The 23,689-nt window shown below is 38.6% G+C and overlaps 1 protein-coding gene across 1 annotated transcript in view; it reads left to right on the forward strand.

The window, feature by feature from the left end:
- LOC120423513 (LIM/homeobox protein Awh-like) overlaps positions 1-20,417 on the forward strand; it is a 121,396-nt gene extending 100,979 nt beyond the window's left edge. Inside the window, exons 3-6 of the mRNA XM_039587356.2 lie at positions 19,241-19,458; positions 19,537-19,755; positions 19,822-19,950; positions 20,012-20,417. Coding sequence (XP_039443290.1) covers positions 19,241-19,458; positions 19,537-19,755; positions 19,822-19,950; positions 20,012-20,037 — 592 coding nt within the window. The 3' untranslated portion in view covers positions 20,038-20,417. The remainder of the gene's footprint in view (positions 1-19,240; positions 19,459-19,536; positions 19,756-19,821; positions 19,951-20,011) is intronic.
- The last annotated feature ends 3,272 nt before the right edge of the window (positions 20,418-23,689 follow it).

The following is a 23,689-nucleotide window of genomic DNA, read 5'->3' on the forward strand; positions in this document are numbered from 1 at the left end:
TGGCCACTCCGGGTGTGGCCAATATCCTATAAATGTGGTCTCAAGCCCATTGCCCCAAATCATTCTGGTCCGGTGACCGTCCTTACAATCTTCATAAGAACAGAATTCCTCCCAATTTAGTGCACAAACTGTGTCTTTCAATGTGTGCGTGTGTGTGTGTGTGAGCAATAAAATTACCACCGTCGATCCGTCTCTGACGGATTTTCGGTCAAAACTATCTGTTCAGAGGCTATCTGTTAGCTTATATAGTTCGCATGAAATGTGGCAACATTGTGCAAATTTTGCCTCGTCTCCTGCTTTCTTGGAACTGTCACGCGAGAATGTTGCACCATTGTTGCCACATTTCATGCGGACTATATAAGCTAACAGATAGCCTCTGAACAGATAGTTTTGACCGAAAATCCGTCAGAGACGGATCGACGGTGGTAATTTTATTGCTCACACACACACACGCACACATTGAAAGACACAGTTTGTGCACTAAATTGGGAGGAATTCTGTTCTTATGAAGATTGTAAGGACGGTCACCGGACCAGAATGATTTGGGGCAATGGGCTTGGGACCACATTTATAGGATATTGGCCACACCCGGAGTGGCCAGTGCCCTCGGGAAGGTTCTACTGGGGGGACATTAATCGAACCATACGACTTGGGGCAATATGGGTATCAAAATACATGGATTTTGAAACTGGTAATGAAAATGGGCATTTTGACTGGATTGGCCACACCCGGAGTGGCCAGTGCCCTCGGGAAGGTTCTACCGGGGGGACATTAATCGAACCATACGACTTGGGGCAATATGGGTATCAAAATTCATGGTTTTTGAAACTGGTATTGAAAATGGCCATTTTGACTGGATTGGCCACACCCGGAGTGGCCAGTGCCCTCGGGAAGGTTCTACCGGGGGGACATTAATCGAACCATACGACTTAGGGCAATATAGGTATCAAAATTCATGGTTTTTGAAACTGGTAATGAAAATGGCCATTTTGACCGGATTGGCCACACCCGGAGTGGCCAGTGCCCTCGGGAAGGTTCTACTGGGGGGACATTAATCGAACCATACGACTTGGGGCAATATGGGTATCAAAATTCATGGTTTTTGAAACTGGTAATGAAAATGGCCATTTTGACTGGATTGGCCACACCCGGAGTGGTCAGTGCCCTCGGGAAGGTTCTACCGGGGGGACATTAATCGAACCATACGACTTGGGGCAATATGGGTATCAAAATTCATGGTTTTTGAAACTGGTATTGAAAATGGCCATTTTGACTGGATTGGCCACACCCGGAGTGGCCAGTGCCCTCGGGAAGGTTCTACTGGGGGGACATTTACGGAACCATACAAATTTGGGCAATATGGGTATCAAAATTCATGGTTTTTGATACTGGTAATGAAAATGACCATTTTGGCAGGATTGGCCACACCCGGAGTGGCCATTGCCCTAAGGGAAGGTTCTACCGGAAGGACATTTACGGAACCATACAAATTTGGGCAATATGGGTATCAAAATTCATGGTTTTTGATACTGGTAATGAAAATGGCCATTTTGGCAGGATTGGCCACACCCGGAGTGGCCATTGCCCTGAGGGAAGGTTCTACCGGGAGGACATTTACGGAACCATACAAATTTGGGCAATATGGGTATCAAAATTCATGGTTTTTGATACTGGTAATGAAAATGACCATTTTGGCAGGATTGGCCACACCCGGAGTGGCCATTGCCCTCGGGAAGGTTCTACCGGGGGGACATTAATCGAACCATACGACTTAGGGCAATATTGGTTTCAAAATTCATGGTTTTTGAAACTGGTAATGAAAATGGCCATTTTGACTGGATTGGCCACACCCGGAGTGGCCAGTGCCCTCGGGAAGGTTCTACCGGGGGGACATTAATCGAACCATACGACTTGGGGCAATATGGGTATCAAAATTCATGGTTTTTGAAACTGGTAATGAAAATGGGCATTTTGACTGGATTGGCCACACCCGGAGTGGCCAGTGCCCTCGGGAAGGTTCTACTGGGGGGACATTAATCGAACCATACGACTTGGGGCAATATGGGTATCAAAATTCATGGTTTTTGAAACTGGTAATGAAAATGGCCATTTTGACTGGATTGGCCACACCCGGAGTGGCCAGTGCCCTCGGGAAGGTTCTACCGGGGGGACATTAATCGAACCATACGACTTGGGGCAATATGGGTATCAAAATTCATGGTTTTTGAAACTGGTAATGAAAATGGCCATTTTGACTGGATTGGCCACACCTGGAGTGGCCAGTGCCCTCGGGAAGGTTCTACCGGGGGGACATTAATCGAACCATACGACTTAGGGCAATATGGGTATCAAAATTCATGGTTTGGCCACTACGGGTGTGGCCAATCCGGGTGTGGCCAATCCGGTCAGGAGGACATTTACGGAACCATACAAATTTGGGCAATATGGGTATCAAAATTCATGGTTTTTGATACTGGTAATGAAAATGGCCATTTTGGCAGGATTGGCCACACCCGGAGTGGCCATTGCCCTGAGGGAAGGTTCTACCGGGAGGACATTTACGGAACCATACAAATTTGGGCAATATGGGTATCAAAATTCATGGTTTTTGATACTGGTAATGAAAATGACCATTTTGGCAGGATTGGCCACACCCGGAGTGGCCATTGCCCTCGGGAAGGTTCTACCGGGGGGACATTAATCGAACCATACGACTTAGGGCAATATTGGTTTCAAAATTCATGGTTTTTGAAACTGGTAATGAAAATGGCCATTTTGACTGGATTGGCCACACCCGGAGTGGCCAGTGCCCTCGGGAAGGTTCTACCGGGGGGACATTAATCGAACCATACGACTTGGGGCAATATGGGTATCAAAATTCATGGTTTTTGAAACTGGTAATGAAAATGGGCATTTTGACTGGATTGGCCACACCCGGAGTGGCCAGTGCCCTCGGGAAGGTTCTACTGGGGGGACATTAATCGAACCATACGACTTGGGGCAATATGGGTATCAAAATTCATGGTTTTTGAAACTGGTAATGAAAATGGCCATTTTGACTGGATTGGCCACACCCGGAGTGGCCAGTGCCCTCGGGAAGGTTCTACCGGGGGGACATTAATCGAACCATACGACTTGGGGCAATATGGGTATCAAAATTCATGGTTTTTGAAACTGGTAATGAAAATGGCCATTTTGACTGGATTGGCCACACCTGGAGTGGCCAGTGCCCTCGGGAAGGTTCTACCGGGGGGACATTAATCGAACCATACGACTTAGGGCAATATGGGTATCAAAATTCATGGTTTGGCCACTACGGGTGTGGCCAATCCGGGTGTGGCCAATCCGGTCAGGAGGACATTTACGGAACCATACAAATTTGGGCAATATGGGTATCAAAATTCATGGTTTTTGATACTGGTAATGAAAATGGCCATTTTGGCAGGATTGGCCACACCCGGAGTGGCCATTGCCCTGAGGGAAGGTTCTACCGGGAGGACATTTACGGAACCATACAAATTTGGGCAATATGGGTATCAAAATTCATGGTTTTTGATACTGGTAATGAAAATGACCATTTTGGCAGGATTGGCCACACCCGGAGTGGCCATTGCCCTCGGGAAGGTTCTACCGGGGGGACATTAATCGAACCATACGACTTGGGGCAATATGGGTATCAAAATTCATGGTTTTTGAAACTGGTATTGAAAATGGCCATTTTGACTGGATTGGCCACACCCGGAGTGGCCAGTGCCCTCGGGAAGGTTCTACCGGGGGGACATTAATCGAACCATACGACTTGGGGCAATATGGGTATCAAAATTCATGGTTTTTGAAACTGGTAATGAAAATGGCCATTTTGACTGGATTGGCCACACCTGGAGTGGCCAGTGCCCTCGGGAAGGTTCTACCGGGGGGACATTAATCGAACCATACGACTTAGGGCAATATGGGTATCAAAATTCATGGTTTGGCCACTACGGGTGTGGCCAATCCGGGTGTGGCCAATCCGGTCAGGAGGACATTTACGGAACCATACAAATTTGGGCAATCTGGGTATCAAAATTCATGGTTTTTGAAACTGGTAATGAAAATGGCCATTTTGACTGGATTGGCCACACCCGGCGTGGCCAGTGCCCTCGGGAAGGTTCTACCGGGGGGACATTAATCGAACCATACGACTTGGGGCAATATGGGTATCAAAATTCATGGTTTTTGAAACTGGTATTGAAAATGGCCATTTTGACTGGATTGGCCACACCCGGAGTGGCCAGTGCCCTCGGGAAGGTTCTACTGGGGGGACATTAATCGAACCATACGACTTGGGGCAATATGGGTATCAAAATTCATGGTTTTTGAAACTGGTAATGAAAATGGCCATTTTGACTGGATTGGCCACACCCGGAGTGGCCAGTGCCCTCGGGAAGGTTCTACCGGGGGGACATTAATCGAACCATACGACTTGGGGCAATATGGGTATCAAAATTCATGGTTTTTGAAACTGGTAATGAAAATGGGCATTTTGACTGGATTGGCCACACCCGGAGTGGCCAGTGCCCTCGGGAAGGTTCTACCGGGGGGACATTAATCGAACCATACGACTTAGGGCAATATGGGTATCAAAATTCATGGTTTGGCCACTACGGGTGTGGCCAATCCGGGTGTGGCCAATCCGGTCAAAATGGCCATTTTCATTACCAGTTTCAAAAACCATGAATTTTGATACCTATATTGCCCTAAGTCGTATGGTTCGATTAATGTCCCCCCGGTAGAACCTTCCCGAGGGCAATGGCCACTCCGGGTGTGGCCAATCCTGCAAAAATGGTCATTTTCATTACCAGTATCAAAAACCATGAATTTTGATACCCATATTGCCCAAATTTGTATGGTTCCGTAAGTGTCCTCCCGGTAGAACCTTCCCTCAGGGCAATGGCCACTCCGAGTGTGGCCAATCCTGCCAAAATGGCCATTTTCATCACCAGTATCAAAAACCATGAATTTTGATACGCATATTGCCCCAAGTCGTATGGTTCCGTAAATGTCCTCCCGGTAGAACCTTCCCTCAGGGCACTGGCCACTCCGGGTGTGGCCAATTCTGCCAAAATGGCCATTTTCATCACCAGTATCAAAAACCATGAATTTTGATACCCATATTGCCCCAATTCGTATGGTTCCGTAAATGTCCTCCCGGTAGAACCTTCCCTCAGGGCAATGGCCACTCCGGGTGTGGCCAATCCTGCCAAAATGGTAATTTTCATTACCAGTATCAAAAACCATGAATTTTGATACCCATATTGCCAAATTTGTATGGTTCCGTAAATGTACTCCCGGTAGAACCTTCTCTCAGAGCAATGGCCACTCCGAGTGTGGCCAATCCTGCCAAAATGGTCATTTTCATTACCAGTATCAAAAACCATGAATTTTGATACCCATATTGCCCAAATTTGTATGGTTCCGTAAATGTCCTCCCGGTAGAACCTTCCCTCAGGGCAATGGCCACTCCGGGTGTGGCCAATCCTGCCAAAATGGCCATTTTCATTACCAGTATCAAAAACCATGAATTTTGATACCCATATTGCCCAAATTTGTATGGTTCCGTAAATGTCCTCCCGGTAGAACCTTCCCTTAGGGCAATGGCCACTCCGGGTGTGGCCAATCCTGCCAAAATGGTCATTTTCAATACCAGTATCAAAAACCATGAATTTTGATACCCATATTGCCAAATTTGTATGGTTCCGTAAATGTCCTCCCGGTGGAACCTTCCCTCAGAGCAATGGCCACTCCGAGTGTGGCCAATCCTGCCAAAATGGTCATTTTCTTTACCAGTATCAAAAACCATGAATTTTGATACCCATATTGCCCAAATTTGTATGGTTCCGTAAATGTCCTCCCGGTAGAACCTTCCCACAGGGCACTGGCCACTCCGGGTGTGACCAATCCTGCCAAAATGGTCATTTTCATTACCAGTATCAAAAACCATGAATTTTGATACCCATATTGCCCAAATTTGTATGGTTCCGTAAATGTCCTTCCGGTAGAACCTTCCCACAGGGCACTGGCCACTCCGGGTGTGGCCAATCCTGCCAAAATGGTCATTTTCATTACCAGTATCAAAAACCATGAATTTTGATACCCATATTGCCCAAATTTGTATGGTTCCGTAAATGTCCTCCCGGTAGAACCTTCCCACAGGGCACTGGCCACTCCGGGTGTGGCCAATCCTGCCAAAATGGTCATTTTCATTACCAGTATCAAAAACCATGAATTTTGATACCCATATTGCCCAAATTTGTATGGTTCCGTAAATGTCCTCCCGGTAGAACCTTCCCACAGGGCACTGGCCACTCCGGGTGTGGCCAATCCTGCCAAAATGGTCATTTTCATTACCAGTATCAAAAACCATGAATTTTGATACCCATATTGCCCAAATTTGTATGGTTCCGTAAATGTCCTCCCGGTAGAACCTTCCCACAGGGCACTGGCCACTCCGGGTGTGGCCAATTCTGCCAAAATGGTCATTTTCATTACCAGTATCAAAAACCATGAATTTTGATACCCATATTGCCCAAATTTGTATGGTTCCGTAAATGTCCTCCCGGTAGAACCTTCCCACAGGGCACTGGCCACTCCGGGTGTGGCCAATCCTGCCAAAATGGTCATTTTCATTACCAGTATCAAAAACCATGAATTTTGATACCCATATTGCCCAAATTTGTATAGTTCCGTAAATGTCCTCCCGGTAGAACCTTCCCACAGGGCACTGGCCACTCCGGGTGTGGCCGATATCCTACCAAATTGCTACCGTCAATAACTTCTTGGACCTCCTCTCAAGTTCGTGCACCACCTGCGTGTGTGTGTATGTGAGCAATAAAATTCCCAACGTAAGGTCCGTCTTTGATGAAAGTCTGATGGACACTAAATCCTCCAGAGGCTAACTTTTAGCTTAAATAGTTTTCACGGCATCTACGCAACAGAAATAGAATGTCACGCCGAGGGCTTGCGACGGTAACGCTACATTTTCGAAAAATTTTGCATTGACACCGCAGATAGAGCTTTAAGACAAAGTCCTTTGTCAAAAATCTGTATAGTACTTTTCGATTGGAAATTCAATTTTACATTAAAAAATTACGTCAAATTTGTTTTGTTTTTTTCATAGGAAATGCCCCCACAAGGTTTGAGCCAAATCAAAAAATACAAAAAAAAAATGGTTGAAATCGGCCGATTTCGTAGAGAGTTACTCATAAGATTTTCGAGATTATTGTAACATTTTTTATACTCTTTGAAATTTGGTGTTTGGAATGATAATGATTCAAAATGATTTTATTTTGACATATAGAATGTATCCAAATTCAAAGAAAGCCGATTTGCGAATAAGTATAGAATCATTCTTTTTCAATTTGTCCCACTGTTCCACGTTCTTGCTGTTCCTTGCTGCAACCGTGCTGGATCTCAGGAATTCTCAGTGCGCCACGATCCGCTGTTCCATGTGCTGTGCAGTGCACCCAGAAGCATCACTAATGCGAATGCACATGTGCAATCGCAGTTTATTTTATTTTATTTATTTTTTACTTGCACTTCTCTGCATCGATTGTAGCAACTCATTCAGCAGAGTGTGGTGTAAGCAGCTTATGTTTGAATGCAATCACCCGGGAAGAACCAGAATGTGTGTTCGATAAAATAAAAACAGCAAATTTAATGTTCCCGCACGCGGGTTTGAGGATGTTGCAAGTGTGGTACACAGGTATTGCATGTGTTCTGGACTTGAGATTAGATCTTCGCGAGGTTCAAGTTCAGCGTCATTGTAGACCTGCAATTGGAAGCTGCAAGCAAAATTAGAGTGCAATTACTATACGGCCCGGGTTGTCAAAGATCAATCAATATCCATTGCTCGGGCAATCCCAAAAAGAACTCGAACTTCACCAGCGGCGCTATATTCGGCAAGGTGCCAGAATAAATGGCCACTTGGTCAAGCTGACCGACTTACTCCGACGATAAAAAAAAATCCGCGTCCCGAGAACCAGTTGAGTGATGCCACATTGAGTGATAAATGTGTTTTGTATTGCGCCGTGTAATTCCTCTGTTACGAGTGTGTTATGATTTATAGTGCGACTACGCAGACGACAGGCATATTGGTGTTTCCGCTGCAGTTTTTTCCTCTCTTGCTCTTGCTTAAATAAATTTTAACGACTTCTTCTGGGCTGCTGCGCAGATCTGCAGACCGTGTAGATTAGCGAATGATAAGCGCCTCGAAGATGTGGTATCGTGTTGCACATATCGGTGTTGCATTTATCATACGCGCGGGTTGAAGATCGTGCAACATTCTTGTTGTTTAGAGCCACGAGATTTATACGATGTGGTGTCAATTTGGTTTTATGAGCAGTACATGCATTCTTGCACGCAATGTTTTGTTGCTTTGCGATGTGTTTTGTAGGTATCTACTTCTAGTTACGGTAATTAATCAAAGATAAGTGACTGGTTAAAACAAACATCAAATTTGTTCACAAAGATATCAACATGCTTAATAAATTATACTACGATTTCCGAAAATTGAATTGAAACCATTATTCTTCGAAGAAAGATTGAGTTGCAATCTCCATGTAATCATAAAAGTTCAAGGTCTGCAAAACACAACACATCTGCAGACACGCTAAACAACAGACTGAAAATCCTGCAGTCATCATGTGGCCTCACTCTGCGCATAAACCCCGTCTGGAATCCAATAACATTTATTGAATAAACGTCAGATAAAATAGTTTGATATAATAATTTCATTTTCGAATAAATAAATAACTGTCAAAACAAGTCACTCGGCTGGCAGGGCTTATCCACTGTCCTTCGATCCCCTTCCCAGCACCAATCCTCCTCCCACCCCCAGTCATCACAGCTCGAGCTCGTTTTTCATAGAGAAGTTATTGAGATCGCACACAACGAGACACACACACACCTTCCTTGCTGGTGCGCGATTAAGAGAGAACTTCATTGACGGTGTGCAGGCGGTATGTGTCCGTGCACTGTGCACTCTCGATCATACCCCCGAGAGCATAAACACACATCAAAAGGGTACACTAAACCGCGGAAGATTAATAATCCTTTGCGCGGGAGAATTGAACCAACAGGCATGGAAGAGGGAGTGGGAGAGAAGGGGAAGGTTCGATCGATGGACAGTGGCGTTCTTATTTTTAGATTATAAAAAGATTGTAGTTTTTTAAACAAGTTTTCAAAAAGAATAATGAAATATTTAGAAAAAAAGATAATTGAATGCTATATTTTTTTCACTTTAATTTTTTGACTAATTTAATTTAAAGTTTGCAATGCTCGATCCGAAGTTTTATTATCCCAGGGTGTTTATTAGCGTGGCTCACGGATATATGAAAAAGACAAAAGTGTTCAATTTCGAACGCCTCGCCCGGAATTTTGTAGCATTATAGCCCCAGAAGCTAGCCTGAAATTTTCAGCGCATTTGGTTAATGATATGTAGTTCCACTTTTGACCTGAAGTTATTAAGAAATTCCAATAAATTTAATTTATTCATTTTCAACTTTTTAACTCTTCTTCGAGAAAGTTTTCCTATGCCCTATGATTTTTTCTCAAAATAGAGGTTTCTTATAGGTTTTGATCCGGGGAACAACTTTGTAGAACATCATAAAGCGCTAGGAATTAATCCCGGAAAGATACAGGCAAATTTTTAGAGCACGTTAAATTTGTTTTCCAAACTCCAAAAAATATCCTGTATCTTTTCGGGATCAATCCCTAGCGCTTTGCGATGTTCTACAAAGTTGTTCCCCGGATCAAAACCTATAAGAAACTTGAGAATAGGAAAATTTGATTGGGTTTTGGGAAATTTTCTCTAAGATGAGGTTAAAAGTGAAAATTTCCTATAGTAAATTTTTAGAAGTTCAATACTAACTTCAGGCCAATGGTGGAAGTACTAAACCTTAACCTAATGCGCTCAAAATTTCAGGCTAGCTTCTGGGGCTATAATGCTACAAAATTCCGGGCGAGGCGTTCGAAATTGAACACTTTTGTCTTTTTCATATATCCGTGAGCCACGCTAGTGTTTATCAGACTTCAGATAATCAAATCACCATTTTTTTTCTCGTGTTTAAAGAGGTTTTTTTGAGCATCTTTTGTACTACGAAAAACTTTACCTCTGTTTTATGTTTTTCTTGTTTCATTTTTAGTATTTAAATTTGCATTTATCTTGTTTAGTTTACGTTTGTTTTTGGTAGTATTTGACCTATTCTACAACCTTCTTTCATTACATTTTGCCTATCTAATATTTTCATGTTTTTACAGTCACTTTTTAAAATTTTTTGCTTATTTTTCACATTTTCTGCTATAGAATGGCACCATTATCATTTGATTTGTAAAAAAATGCATAGAGGCATAGTCTGGGACACTACAAAAATTACTGCATACTTCTTTTTGCTTAAAATATAGGAAAAATACACAGCCAAAATTGACCCCAGAAAAAATTACATTTTTTAAAAACATTGGCAAAGTCACATAAAACAAGTAAAAATTCCAACCTTTAAATTTTCTAAAATTTTAAGAGTTCGTTTTTCCAATGCTTTTGAAAGATCAAAAATTTGTTCAAAAATTGATTTTCTGAGATTTTTTAAATCGAAGCCCGTCTTAAGGTGGGGTTGGATTGTAGAGGGTTAAAATCCAATACAAATTCCGCGACCCCATTTTAATCAAATTTGAATCGTTGACTGCCTTAAAAACTAATAAATGTATTTTTTATAATATTTTTTATCACCGCCATCTTGGATTTAAAATTTCCAAATTAGAGTAGTTTTAGTCATACTTTTTACCTTAAAAGTAAGACAACGAAAAAAAATATTTTTTCGTGACTCGATTTTTCCGAGGCATTTGTATAATCGAGTATGAGCTGTAAACGAAAAACAAAAATCCGAAATTCTCGAAAAACGTATCTTCTTATGTTCGTATTTTTGTTTTAAATGATTTATGGGAAAAAAAAGATAAGGAGATATGCTGTTGTTTAATAATTAAAGGTAACTTTAACCTGTGATGGTCATTCGTCACCAGATATATGCATTTTTGAATAAATAGTGTTTTTTTAATATTCAAAATCCAGACAAAAAAAAAATTTTTTTTTGAAGCAAAGTTAAGTTTGCAGAACAGAAAAGAACTTTAAATTTTGTTTAAGATTAAATTTGCCATTTTCTAGTTATGGTTACTATTAGGTATTTTTTTTTGTTTTTTTTAAATATTTTTTTTAGTTTAAAATAGTAGTTTATGCAACAAGTTGCAAAAAGAGGATTTTTCCAGCACGAGTCGTACATTTATCCAACGAGGATCACCGAGTTGGATAAATACAAAGAGTGCTGAAAAAATCAAGTTTAGCAACGAGTTCCATAAAATATTTTTTGCAATTCCGAAAAACACCAATTGAGTTAAATTTTAAGTCAAATTCATGTATTTTGTCAATAAATCGTTTAAATCTAAAAAATGTTGAAAAGTGTGACTTTTCGAAACAAGTGCTGAAAAGTTTAACTTTTCATCACTCATTTCGATTCTGTTATTTTTGTTACAGAAAAGTAGACTATTTCGTCGTTCAAGAATGACAAGAAAAGTAGGGGAAATATACCCATTTTAATCACTCAAAGCCATTCGACCAATTCTCATCACTTTTGCCGTTTTTCGCTATTAAATCAACATTTTCAGATGTATCAACAATGGAGAGTTGCTTGCTCACTTTTATTTGAGCTATTTATTACTTTGGGACAGTCAAAAACACTTTATAAAAGCTGTAATTAATGATCAAAGTGCTGATAGGCCGATAATAGAAATTGGCTGAGAAAGGGCATAGTTCCCCTAAGTAGTTTCACGACGGAATTGCAAAAAACAACTTTTTAAAGAAATGCAACTCTGAAAAATAAATCCTAGAATATTTAGATTCCTTTTTTGTAAGGAGAACTGTCAATTTTGTATCGACGAAAAATATGCGCAAAATTACTCGCTGTGTCTTGCTTTCAATGTTTGTTTGTTGTTTTTTTTTTTAATTTAACTTTGACTCCAGATTAGCAGTGTTATTAAATAATGTGTTGAGAATATTGTTTGATTTTTTTTTTGTGATTTGGAATCTTCAATTTTTTTTTGTGGATGGCACAACTCTGGAGTTATTTTCTAAAGGTTCAAAATTCATAATTTTTGCTTTTTGGGTTTTTTTAAGCTGCCTTAAGTTAGGGGTTTTAAAAAATACCAAGAAAGGAAAACATGCAAAATTTGTAACAGGACTTAAAAAAAAACTCTTGAACTGATGATTACACTTGTTTCTTTTTTTGTCACAACTTTTCCAATTTGTAGTTATTTGGGGATAAATTTCTGCAATGCAGTAATTTTTGTTACCTAACTTGACTGACTCAAACGGTATTAGCATAAGATTTTTTTTTAATCTGAAAACATGCAATAAATCGAAAAAAGATACTTTCAAATGGGTAAAATGGAAAACTGCATATTGGCAAAAGATAGTTATTGGAGCCTAAGAATACTAAAAAACAAAAATCCAAAGTTTCGTCTTTTTCGCGAAAATTTTGAAAAAAATCACCCCAAACTCTCCACTCCAAACTGCGATATCTCTGGAATCACACATCGTAAAAAGTTTGACCAGGACTCATTAAGAAGAACATTGGATGTAGAATTGTTGACGCGGTCTATTCTAAAGTTGCACATAACTAGTTTTGACACATTGATATAACAAACTAAAGTTTTAACCACCGTGTTCTGAGAAAACTTTACGAAGGTTTCCTAATTTTGGTGAATGTTTTCTTTTTGGTTCACGAGATATTGGATTTTGAAGGTTAGACTTAGAAATTTAAAATTTAGATTCTCGCTTGATTTGGGGCTATATACCACAAGTAAATTTGTTGATTTCAATTTTGCACTTTGCTGTGTACGACTGAGGTGGATTGGCTCATATAGAAATACAAAAAAATATGAAGAAATACATAAAAAAAAAGATAGAAAAGTTATTCTATTTTTTTTATTTATTATTGATGGAATAAACTGTTTTCAGAAAAAAAGAACATCTTTCCCTGACTTTTCATCTGGAACGTCACTGGTAATCTTTTAGTGGGAGGACTGAGGGACAACAATCGGGGAAGGGTGCCCGGTGGGGTAGCCCGCCCGTGACTCTCGACCTGGCGCACTGCACGTGAGAAGGAATGTGTACCCATTTTCAGCAAGACCGGCGAAAAAAAAGCCGAGATCCGTATATGAACGATCAACAACAGAGCCCCGCGCGAGAGCCCGGGGGAAACGAATATCAATAAATTATTCCACTTTATAAGCCCCGGTAGAATGATTAATTTCCTTCGATCAATAAAGCACGAACATATCACACGAATTCACCACACCAGAGGCGAGGGGCGAAAGAGTTGGACTTATTTTATTTTTGCCTTTGCATGTCACTTTTTTTCGCCGTTTTGTAGCCGTTTTTTGAGTTATTGATGGAAATATCTCACTTCGGGGTCCGGTGTGGTCACTTTGAAGGGTCTCTCCTCTTCCCGGGCAGGGTCATCTGTTTTTGTGAGTTATGACTGACGACGATCGACTCGCGGTGGTTTTTGTGTGTTTGCCTTGGCTCTCGACTCATGGGTATTAGTTTCCAGTTATTAATGTTCCTAAAGCGCTTAAATAGTTTTGGCGATTGGGGCTGCGACTTAGTGGGAACTAGGTTTGTGAAATGGTGGTGTCTCACGCAAGAAAGTAAAATCTCAATTAACCTACACCAGACACGTGCTTCGTAATTGATGGCAGATAGTGAAAACGTCTAAAACAAATGGTTCATTCGTCATTGAGACATCAATCACTGGCAGTAATAGTCGATAATGCTTCGAACTGACCTATGAACTGTGTATTCTTTTAAATCTCGCTTACTTTTTCAAAAGGTCCTATGTACATAGGAAACCCGTGGCATATTAGTTGTTTTGAAAAAGTAATCTAGAAATGTTAATATTCTGAAGCAACTTCTGAAAACATTTTTTATGAATAAAAAATAGATCACCTTTTTGCATAAATAGACGAAACGCAATACCGGCTACAAAAATTGTTCTTTAAATCGACTTTCCATAAAATAATATGAGTAAATTATACAACTTGTCTAGGTTTGGTTCTCATTCCCTTCCTCAACTCGTTTTTAATTATCAGTTTCATTATTGTTAAAGTTTGTCTCCTGGACGTGCTGCTTATTCATTGCCAATTTTACTTCTTTCACTCTCCTTTGCAAATCTTGTTTAAAGTCAGCGGGCTCGCGCGCGCGACTCGCGCTTTTTTGCTTATATTTATTCCGTCTGTTATTTATTTAATTTTAATTGAGGGAAACGCTCGTACAAAAGTTGCACGGCACGGGGAGGGGAATTGTTTTCGTTCCTGGTTTCAAGGGACATTTTCCAGTCTGGTTGACCGTTGTTTGGAATTTCGCTGCTACTGCCACATGTTAGCTGTGGAACATGCTTCAGGACTTTGTGTTGGACACAAACATGAATGTGTTGGCAGAAATGTTTGCTGTAAACCTCTGCTTCTGAATCGAAAAATTTGCATATTACAACAAGATCGAATTATCGTGCTAATGTTTTGTTGGTTTGAATCGATTTAACTACCGTAAGTGGGGGTGACTTTGGGTCAAAGCGATTTTTTGCGGATTTTACCATTTCTCAGGTTTTTTTCAATGAAACTTTATCTGTTAAAAGGGTTGTGTAGGGGACATCTAAAGATTGATAAGCTGAAAAAAATCTCGTTTCTATAACCAATCCTGTCATTTTGGCAACTGTCTTAAGTTGAGGCAGATTTTGACCTCTCAAAAAATAATCTTTTCAAGATTTTTGTTGGAATTGCTCGAAAAGTACCAAAATGTTTTGACCATATCTTTGTATTTGAGCATCATTTTAGTTTCATTTGACTCAATGTCACCCCCTCTAATGGGTGAGATTGGGTCAGGTAATGTTCATCAAATTCTACCATATTTTGGAAAAAGGTTGGTAAACTATCAAATCTACGTTAAAAGATTTTCGATGTTAAATAAATTGTTTTTGTTATTAAGAAATTACGAAAGGTGTATCGTTTTTTTATCCATAGTCACCCCCACTGACTGTAATGTATACTTTTTTTCTATAATATTGCTGATTTGGATCATCGTTCTAAGTTGAATTAAATACAAAATGGATACAAGAGATTATTTAATTTGAAATTGCGTTTAGCATCTTACATTTGAAAAGCCTCTAACGTTTGATATATAACCACCATTCTTATATAAGAAATGATGTTCTGTCATAATGGTGCGTTTCATTCTACTAGATTATTAATTTTGTTTCTGAGCAATTTTCTACGAAATCGGTCTTTTTTCTTTAATTTTAATTTTTGTATATTTTAATCCGGTTGAAACTTTTTTGGTGCCTTTGGTATGCCCAAAGAAGCCATTTTGCATCATTAGTTTGTCCATGTAATTTTCCATACAAATTTAGCAGCTGTCCATACAAAAATGATTTATGAAAATTTGAAAATCTGTTTCTTTTTAAGGAATTTTTTGATCGATTTGGTGTCTTCGGCAAATTTGTAGGTTTTGATGAGGACTACACTGAAAAAAAATGATACACGGTAAAAAATATGGTGATTTTTTATTGAACTTTTTCTCACTAAAACTTGATTTGCAAAAAAACACTATATCCGTAGTAACAGTTCAATAGGGCGAATCTGCGTTTGTAAACAAGCAGTCTATCCCCCTCTTACTTGACGTGAACTGTCACTTGAGCAAAAGGGATAGACTGCTTGTTTACAAACGCAGATTCGCCCTATTGAACTGTTACTACGGATATTTTATATGTTTTATGGGACATTAAATGCCAACTTTTCAGAGATTTCCAGATGGTGCAAAAAATCTTTGACCGAGTTATGATTTTTTTAAATGAATACTGATTTTTTTCAAAAAAATGAAAATTCGGTCGCAAAAAATTTCCAACTTGATATTTTGATGTAAAATCAAATTTGCAATCAAAAAGTACTTCAGCGAAATTTGGATAAAGTGCACCGTTTTCAAGTTATAGCCATTTTTAGGTAAGTTTTTTGAAAACAGTCGCAGTTATTCATTTTTTTAAATTAGTGCAAACAGGAAAATTGATGTTTTCTAAGTATCACCCAAACAAACCACAATTTTCTAATGTCGATATCTCAGCAACTAATGGTCTGATTTACAATGTTAAAATATGAAACATTCCGAAAATCCGATCGTTTCGAAAAAAATTTTTGCAAAATTTTTAATCCAAGACTAACATTTTAAAAGAGCGTAATAATATTAAATTGTTGGCCCTCTTTTATTAAATTAATATTAAATTTTTGGCCCTCTTTTAAATGCTAGTCTTGATTTAAAAAAATATAAATAATGTTATCGAAAAGATTGGACAATTTCACCAATGTTTCATATCTTAACATTGAAAATTGGACCATTAGTTGCTGAGAGATCGACATTAGAAAATTGTGGGTTGTTTGGACTTAGAAAAAAATAAATTTTCCTGTTTTCAAATCTTTGTATGGCAATATCTCAGCAACTAAGGGTCGTATCAACAAAGTTCAAAAATGAAAAACATATAGAATTTTCGCAGCTTTTAATTTTTTTTTTCAAGAGTGGGCAAATATGGGCACTTATTTTAAGAAATGAATAACTCCAACTATTTCAAAATTGTTACCTGATAATGGATATAAACGGTGCACTTAATCAAAATTTCACTAAAGTACTTTCCGATTACATCGAAAAATGAAGTTGATAAATTTTTGCGACCAATATTCCAATTTTTTTAAAAAATCAGTATTGATAAAAAAAATTATAACTCGGTTAAAGATGTAGGCAAACTTATGGGAAATTTGACGAGCTTTCCGTTAAAAATATTTACGAGTTTGAAAAATCAAGTCTATCATATAGAAATTGCCAAAAATCACCAAAAAACCTATTTTTACTACATTTTTATTTTTAAAATCGCTGTATCTTTACAAGGATTGGACATAGGACAATGGTCAATATGGAGACTTTTATGTAAAATTGTCTGGGGAATCGACTATCACTATCAGTTTTTGAAACTTTTGACGTTTAGAACACTTTTCGAAAAATCATTTTTAATAAATGATTTTTGTATTTTTTTAGGAGAGACAAACCATCCTGCATTTTTCATGAGTCTTTTTGTAACATTTTAGGCTATTTCCTCAAAAATTTTGAACGAAAAAAAATCGTAACATCACCTTCAAATTTAACTTTTAAACTTAAAAATTGAAAAATCTCATGGATGTGGCGTGTATTTTTCTTTCAGTGGCCCGTCCATTTTCCTACAATTTTGTCTTTGACCACTTTTTGGTACGATGCAACGGCTTTGAGTTACAGTAATTTTTAAATTACAAAATACAAAAATATTTAAATTACTTACGCCCTTCTCAAATGTCATTTTCGAGTACAATTGGCTCCATATACACAAAAATGGCTTATATAGGCCTAGGATAACATTTCTAAAAAGTTTCATTGAAATCGGAGAGGGTCGGGTACAAAAGTGCCAGAAAAATTCCTGATTTGAGCTGGAATTGCTCCATATCCTTTCGAAGTAATTGGGCAGCGCAGTTTCTAAAAAAGTGAATAAAGACTCGGACATTTTTAAAACCTGTTTTTATTTTTTCAAAACTCATTTATTGTTGCTAGGGGAAAATCTTTGTAAGTTTTTCCATTCTTTCCAACATATAAAGTTCTTTAAAATGTTTTATGAAAAAATATTTAACATAAATATTTTGAAAATAGTCTGTTTTGTTTTTATAATATTTTTGTGTGTTTTGTTTTCATTTCAAATTTCATGTCTAATTTTATTGAACGTGTTATCAATTTTTCGAACTTCTTTACCAGCTCTTTTATAATTGTATGATATTTATGTAGAGGAAGACAAAATTATTTTTTCTCAAAATTTCAATTTTAATGGGCTTTATCGCAACATCCAACAGTTCGTCAAATAATGGAAAATTGCAGGAATTTTGAGAAAATATTTTTGCTTGTGTACTTTTTTTTTACAAAGTATTTTTAAATTGTAAAAAAATATATTTTTTGTCTCTTACTTGAAACGGTGAACCTTACCCTTTGCATTGAAAATTTGAATTTACGTCTTAAAAATGATTTTAGAAATTTTGTTTGACAATATTTTGCATGTTTTCCTACAATCACAATTTATTCATAAATTTGTATCTTCGGTACAAGATTTTGCACCATCCTCATCTCTAGTGCAAAAGATGCTTTTTAAAGTGCCCTAGAACCAGTGTTGGTATTATCGCGCTCTCGCGAGAAAATTTTTTCTCTCTCGAGTTCTCGCCGCGAGTCTCGAGCTGCCGAGAGAAACTCACCGATTGCCCGTTCTCTCCTCCGCTCGCGAACGGGCTTTCTCGCGAGCCAGAATTGCCCGTTCGCGAGAAGTTGAATGTGTTAGAAACGAACAAAAAACAACACAGCGATTGAAGTTACACCTCTATACCATCGCCTGGTCCGTATTCATAAGCCTGATAAACAAATTGCTAGCTTGGGGCGAACGGCTAGCACGAGGCGCTTGCGAGCGCTCGCGGCGAGAGCGAGAACGCGAACGAAAATGCGAGCGCGAGCGAGAAGAGAAAAGTACTACAAGTTCTCTCCCTCGTTCGCGAGCGAGAAATGCTTTCCTTCTTCTCGCTCGAATTCCAACAATGCCTATTGTTTTGATAATTCAAATTTTACTGATATAAAATGTAATTAAATAACGGGATTTTTTTCCATGTACCTTTATTTTACTGAAAATTCCAAATAATAACCTACAACTTTGCCCAAGACACAAAAATCGATAAGAAAATTCCCCACGCCCGCAAAATCATATGAATTCTTTTATGGAAAAATTAATGATGCAAAATTGTTTCTTTTGCCATAGGGAATGTGCATGGATAAAGTTTCATTCGAATAAAATAACAAAATCAAAAATCTCGTCAATATAAATGGAATTACTCTTCTGCTCGTTTATAAAAACATGTCCCATTGCACTATGAAAGTGAACAGTTTTTTTCCTGGTTCCCGTTGGCATGAACTCTGTTCACGTTTACGCGAACTCATTTTTTTGAGTGCATCAATTCGACCTTTTGACCACTTTCGACTTTTCATCCATTCGACCTAAATCATTCTTTAAAAAAATCTTTCAAACTCCATTCACACTCTTCCTCTCTCCCCCTTGCACAGAACCTTCGGCGCCAAGTGCTCCAAGTGCAGCCGCTCGATCGCCCCCTCGGACTGGGTACGGAAGGCCCGCGATCTGGTGTTCCACCTGGCGTGCTTTTCCTGTGACACGTGCGGCCGGCAGCTTTCGACGGGGGAGCAGTTTGCGCTGATCGACGACAAGGTCATGTGCAAGATCCACTACCAGGACACGGGCGACGAAGCTTCCAACTCCAGTGATGGTGAGTTTGGTTGGAGGGGTCTTTACGGGGTCTGACTATGGATCAATTTAGTGTAACTTTGAATGTTTTGTGTGGTAGATGGTTGCAGCACCGACGGCTTCAACAAGAACAAGTCCAAGCGGGTACGGACGACGTTCACCGAGGAGCAGCTTCACATCCTGCAGGCCAACTTCCAGATCGACAGCAACCCGGACGGGCAAGATCTGGAGCGGATAGCCCAGCTGACGGGACTCAGCAAAAGGGTCACCCAGGTGTGGTTCCAGAACTCGAGGGCGCGCCAGAAAAAGCACACCCACAGTAAGTGTTGACCAGCGTCAATTTGGTTCTGCTAGCTCAAGAAATGCCACCGTTTTCCCTTCGCAGTTCCACGAGACGTTCACGGTTCGGCGATGTTCAGCGCGCTGAGGCAGGATCTCAACAACAACAGCAACACGAGCCTCAGTGATAACGACAGTGGCATGGGCAAGCCACCGTCCATGTTCAATTCGCACGGTAAATTAAAGCATTGTAGTTAACTTTCTCGCTAAACCTAATCACAACCTTAACTTTGCAGTGAATCTGATCAATCTGATGGTGTAACATATGGGAATGCAATCATTGTTGCACCTGCCGCCGGGAGGAAGCAGTCCAATGCTTGATGATTGCTAGAAAGTGAGAGTCGTTTAACGAGATTGGTGGAAAATTGATTGAAAAAAATAAACCAAAGATTTGAAACTTGAACTGGGCGTAGGGGGAAGAGTGCGAGTGATTGGCAGCAGCAGCAATGTCGATGTCGAAATTTTAGTTGAATTTTATTATTTATCTGTTGTGAGCCGAATTTAGGAGAAGTACAGATTTTAAATTTGTGCTACGAATAAGCATTGATGTAAGTCGAAATATTGTTATAAAAAGATATTTGTGTACGTGTAAATATTCCAAGCTATTGAAGTCATTAAATCATGTAAATACAATTTGTTCACGGAAAATAGTTTTTGTTTCTTATCCGAAAAAATTAAGTCTTCATTTGTGTGATACACTAGATTGAATATCTTTCAATTCTCGGTAAGTAGTTCATAGAAATTGAAAGCTCAATAAGCTTTTTCTGAAAATTTGAGATGTATACAACACAAAAAAATGCTTACTTACTTTTTACTTTTTAACAGACCCTTTCCGATTTCGATAAAACTTTGTAGACATGTTACCTAACACTTATATAAGCCATTTTTGTGTATATTGAGCCAACTGCACTCGAGAATGACATTTGAGAGCGGCGTATTTAAAAAAAATCGTAATTTTGATATTGCTGTGTTCGAGAAATTGGAGGGTTTTCCGAAAAAAAATACACATAAAGAAAATAAAAACAGTCCACTGCTATGAGGTTTTTTGGATTTTCAAATTTAATAGTTAAATTTGAAGGTGAGTCCAAGACTTTTTGTATAAGCTTAATTAGATTGCTCATTCATTGACAAGACACTTTGAAAAGCTGTAACTCATCACCCAAAACCAAAATTATAAATAATTTTCTCAGATAATCAAAAAAAAAAAAAAAAAAACAGAAGTGAAAAGATTAACTATTTTTTAAAACTAATTAATTACCTGTTTTATCCATAAATTAGGCTTGAAATTGCTATTACTTGAAAATGATACAAATTGTAATGAACGATTAAATTGCAACAGCTGCGGGGTTCGTCACCTAATACATATCGAAGCATTTCAATGTCACAGCAAAAAATCCGATGGTAAAATCGCAAGCATAAGCATTAGAGTGTAACAAAAATGACTTTTTGGCGGGCATTCAGGGGTTTGTTCCGGTGGGCATACTGAGCCCAAATCCCAAATTTGAGCTTGATTGGACGTAACAGGAGCTGCCCTTCAATTTTAAATGGGATTTAACACGTAAAAAACTTTTTTTCAAAAATGTCTATTTTTGAGGCACTTTGGCCACCAATACGCCACCAAAAACATCACTGGCGTGTAGGCCAGATCCTTGCGCATCTTTTGGTATATATAACATTGAAGTTTGGAGCACCCTAAAGCTCGGTACAGACCTTCAAAGTCTGGCATTTTTTCGAAAAGTCGGCCAAAGTGCCTCAAAAATAGACATTTTTGAAAAAAAGTTTTTTACGTGTTAAATCCCATTTAAAATTGAAGGGCGGAGCGCCAGCTCCTGTTACGTCCAATCAAGCTCAAATTTGGGATTTGGGCTCAGTATGCCCACCGGAACAAACCCCTGAAAGCATGCACATCACCTTCGTCAAAAAAGACACTTAATATTACACGCTGCATGTACAATTTTTGTAAACACAAAAAAGTTGCAACCGACGGGACTCAAACCGTGCACCTACAGTAAGGACTGGCGCCTTAGCCCGCTCGGCCATCAGACCGGTGTAAAATGGAAAGGATAAACGTATATGTGAGCTTGACATTTCGGTCAAGTAGGTTTCCCATAGGGGAGATGGGGGCAAGACGGCCACCCTAAGGGAGAAGTCTCATAAAATTTACACAACAGATTATTTTGATCTCAAATTACGTACATATTGTTCTACTACTACACCCAGAACTGGGCACCGGCATACGAGAGGATAAAGAGCACAGTTCGGTAGTAAAATGGTACTGTGTGCGGACGGAGAGGATAAATCCCGAAATTACCGATAGTACTTTACTCATGGGTTCATTTTCTAAAAGAGTTCATCTATCAAAAAAAAAAAGTACCGGTACCGAGACTCGAACCCAAGACCTTCGGCTTTTTGATCCGTGCCTTTGCCGTATGGGCCACCATGGTTCGGTGACTAAGGGGCGGTCATTTGTCCATATAAGCCACTCAATAGAATGAACTGTTCCAATGAACGAATGAACACGCGAGAGGACTTTACTCACGCAAAATAGTACTTTCCTCACGTTTCTTTTCGGGAGGACTATCCCATCGGTCTTTAACTTTGGGTGTAGTCCATTATAGAAATGACATACATTAGTTGGTCTAAAAACCAATTTTCAATACTTTTCAGCAATTTAAAAAAAAATAATTGAAATCGTATATATATGAAATACGCGGGGTAAGACGGCCACCCATGTGGGGTAAGACGGTCAGTGCTATAAATTAACTTAATAACTTTGCTAAATCCACCCAAATACCTACATGGTTGGTTGAACAGACTTCTCTGAACATCATAACTATTTTGGTTGAAAAAATCAAGTTTCAAATGTGAAGAAAAATGCAGTTTAAAAAAATTCATATTTTGGCTCAGTGAATTTCATATTATTGCGACCACATTTTATGAAAAACTGTGAATTTTTACTACAAAACAAACACAATTTGATGCAAAATAATTAGTTTGTGTATTTCGATTAGAATAAGTAAATCAAAATTATGTAAACAATATTAAATTAGCGATTTTTATGAAAAGTTTGATAGGATTTCATACTATTCAATGAGTTTTGCTATATCACAGTAAAGAATGTTGTCGAAACGGTAGTTAACAGCATTTTGATTAAAAATTGATAGTTTTATTGAAAATGCTTTTCCTTATCTACAAATATGTCTTAATAGTCAAAAACCGTCAAAAATATAACCTATATCAAATAAAATTTACAAATTACGGGTGGCCGTCTTGCCCCCAAATAAATTATTTTTTAAAACATTTTTTGCAAATAGCTCATCGCATTTTTTAAACTTTTCCGAGGGACATAATCTAGGGAAAACTTCAATTTAACATGAAAAAATATTTGAAGACAGGAAAACATATTGTTATCAAACAAAAATGCCTAAGTTGTTATTCATGAAAATTACATCCAGTTTCAAGTTCAAAAATTATTTGTTTATTTTGAGCTATTTTTATACTATTTCAAACAATATTTTTGGCAAAGGTGACTCCATATGCATTATTTAGCATGAGGAACAGTATTGCTAAACATTGTAGTAATATTCATTAGTATACTTATTAAAACAGTGGGGTGGCCGTCTTACCCCGCCTGGCCGTCTTACCCCCAGCTCCCCTACTGATGGGCTACATATTTCAGGGTGTTATATTACACAGAATTTCATAAAATAATGCAAAATTTATTTTACACCCAAGCCTTTTACACGCAGCTGGATTACTACTTTATTAGCTGTGATAGTTCATAAATCAAGATTTTGTAAAAAATATGTTTTTGTAAATAAAAAGTTTGTTCCGAAATCTGTGAAAGGTTTTTTTACATGTACCATTTTTTCCTGAATACTTCTCATCAGTGTTGTAAATTAGTGATTGAAAAA

This window comes from Culex pipiens, chromosome 3, assembly GCF_016801865.2.
Source record: "Culex pipiens pallens isolate TS chromosome 3, TS_CPP_V2, whole genome shotgun sequence".
NCBI lineage: Eukaryota > Metazoa > Arthropoda > Insecta > Diptera > Culicidae > Culex > Culex pipiens.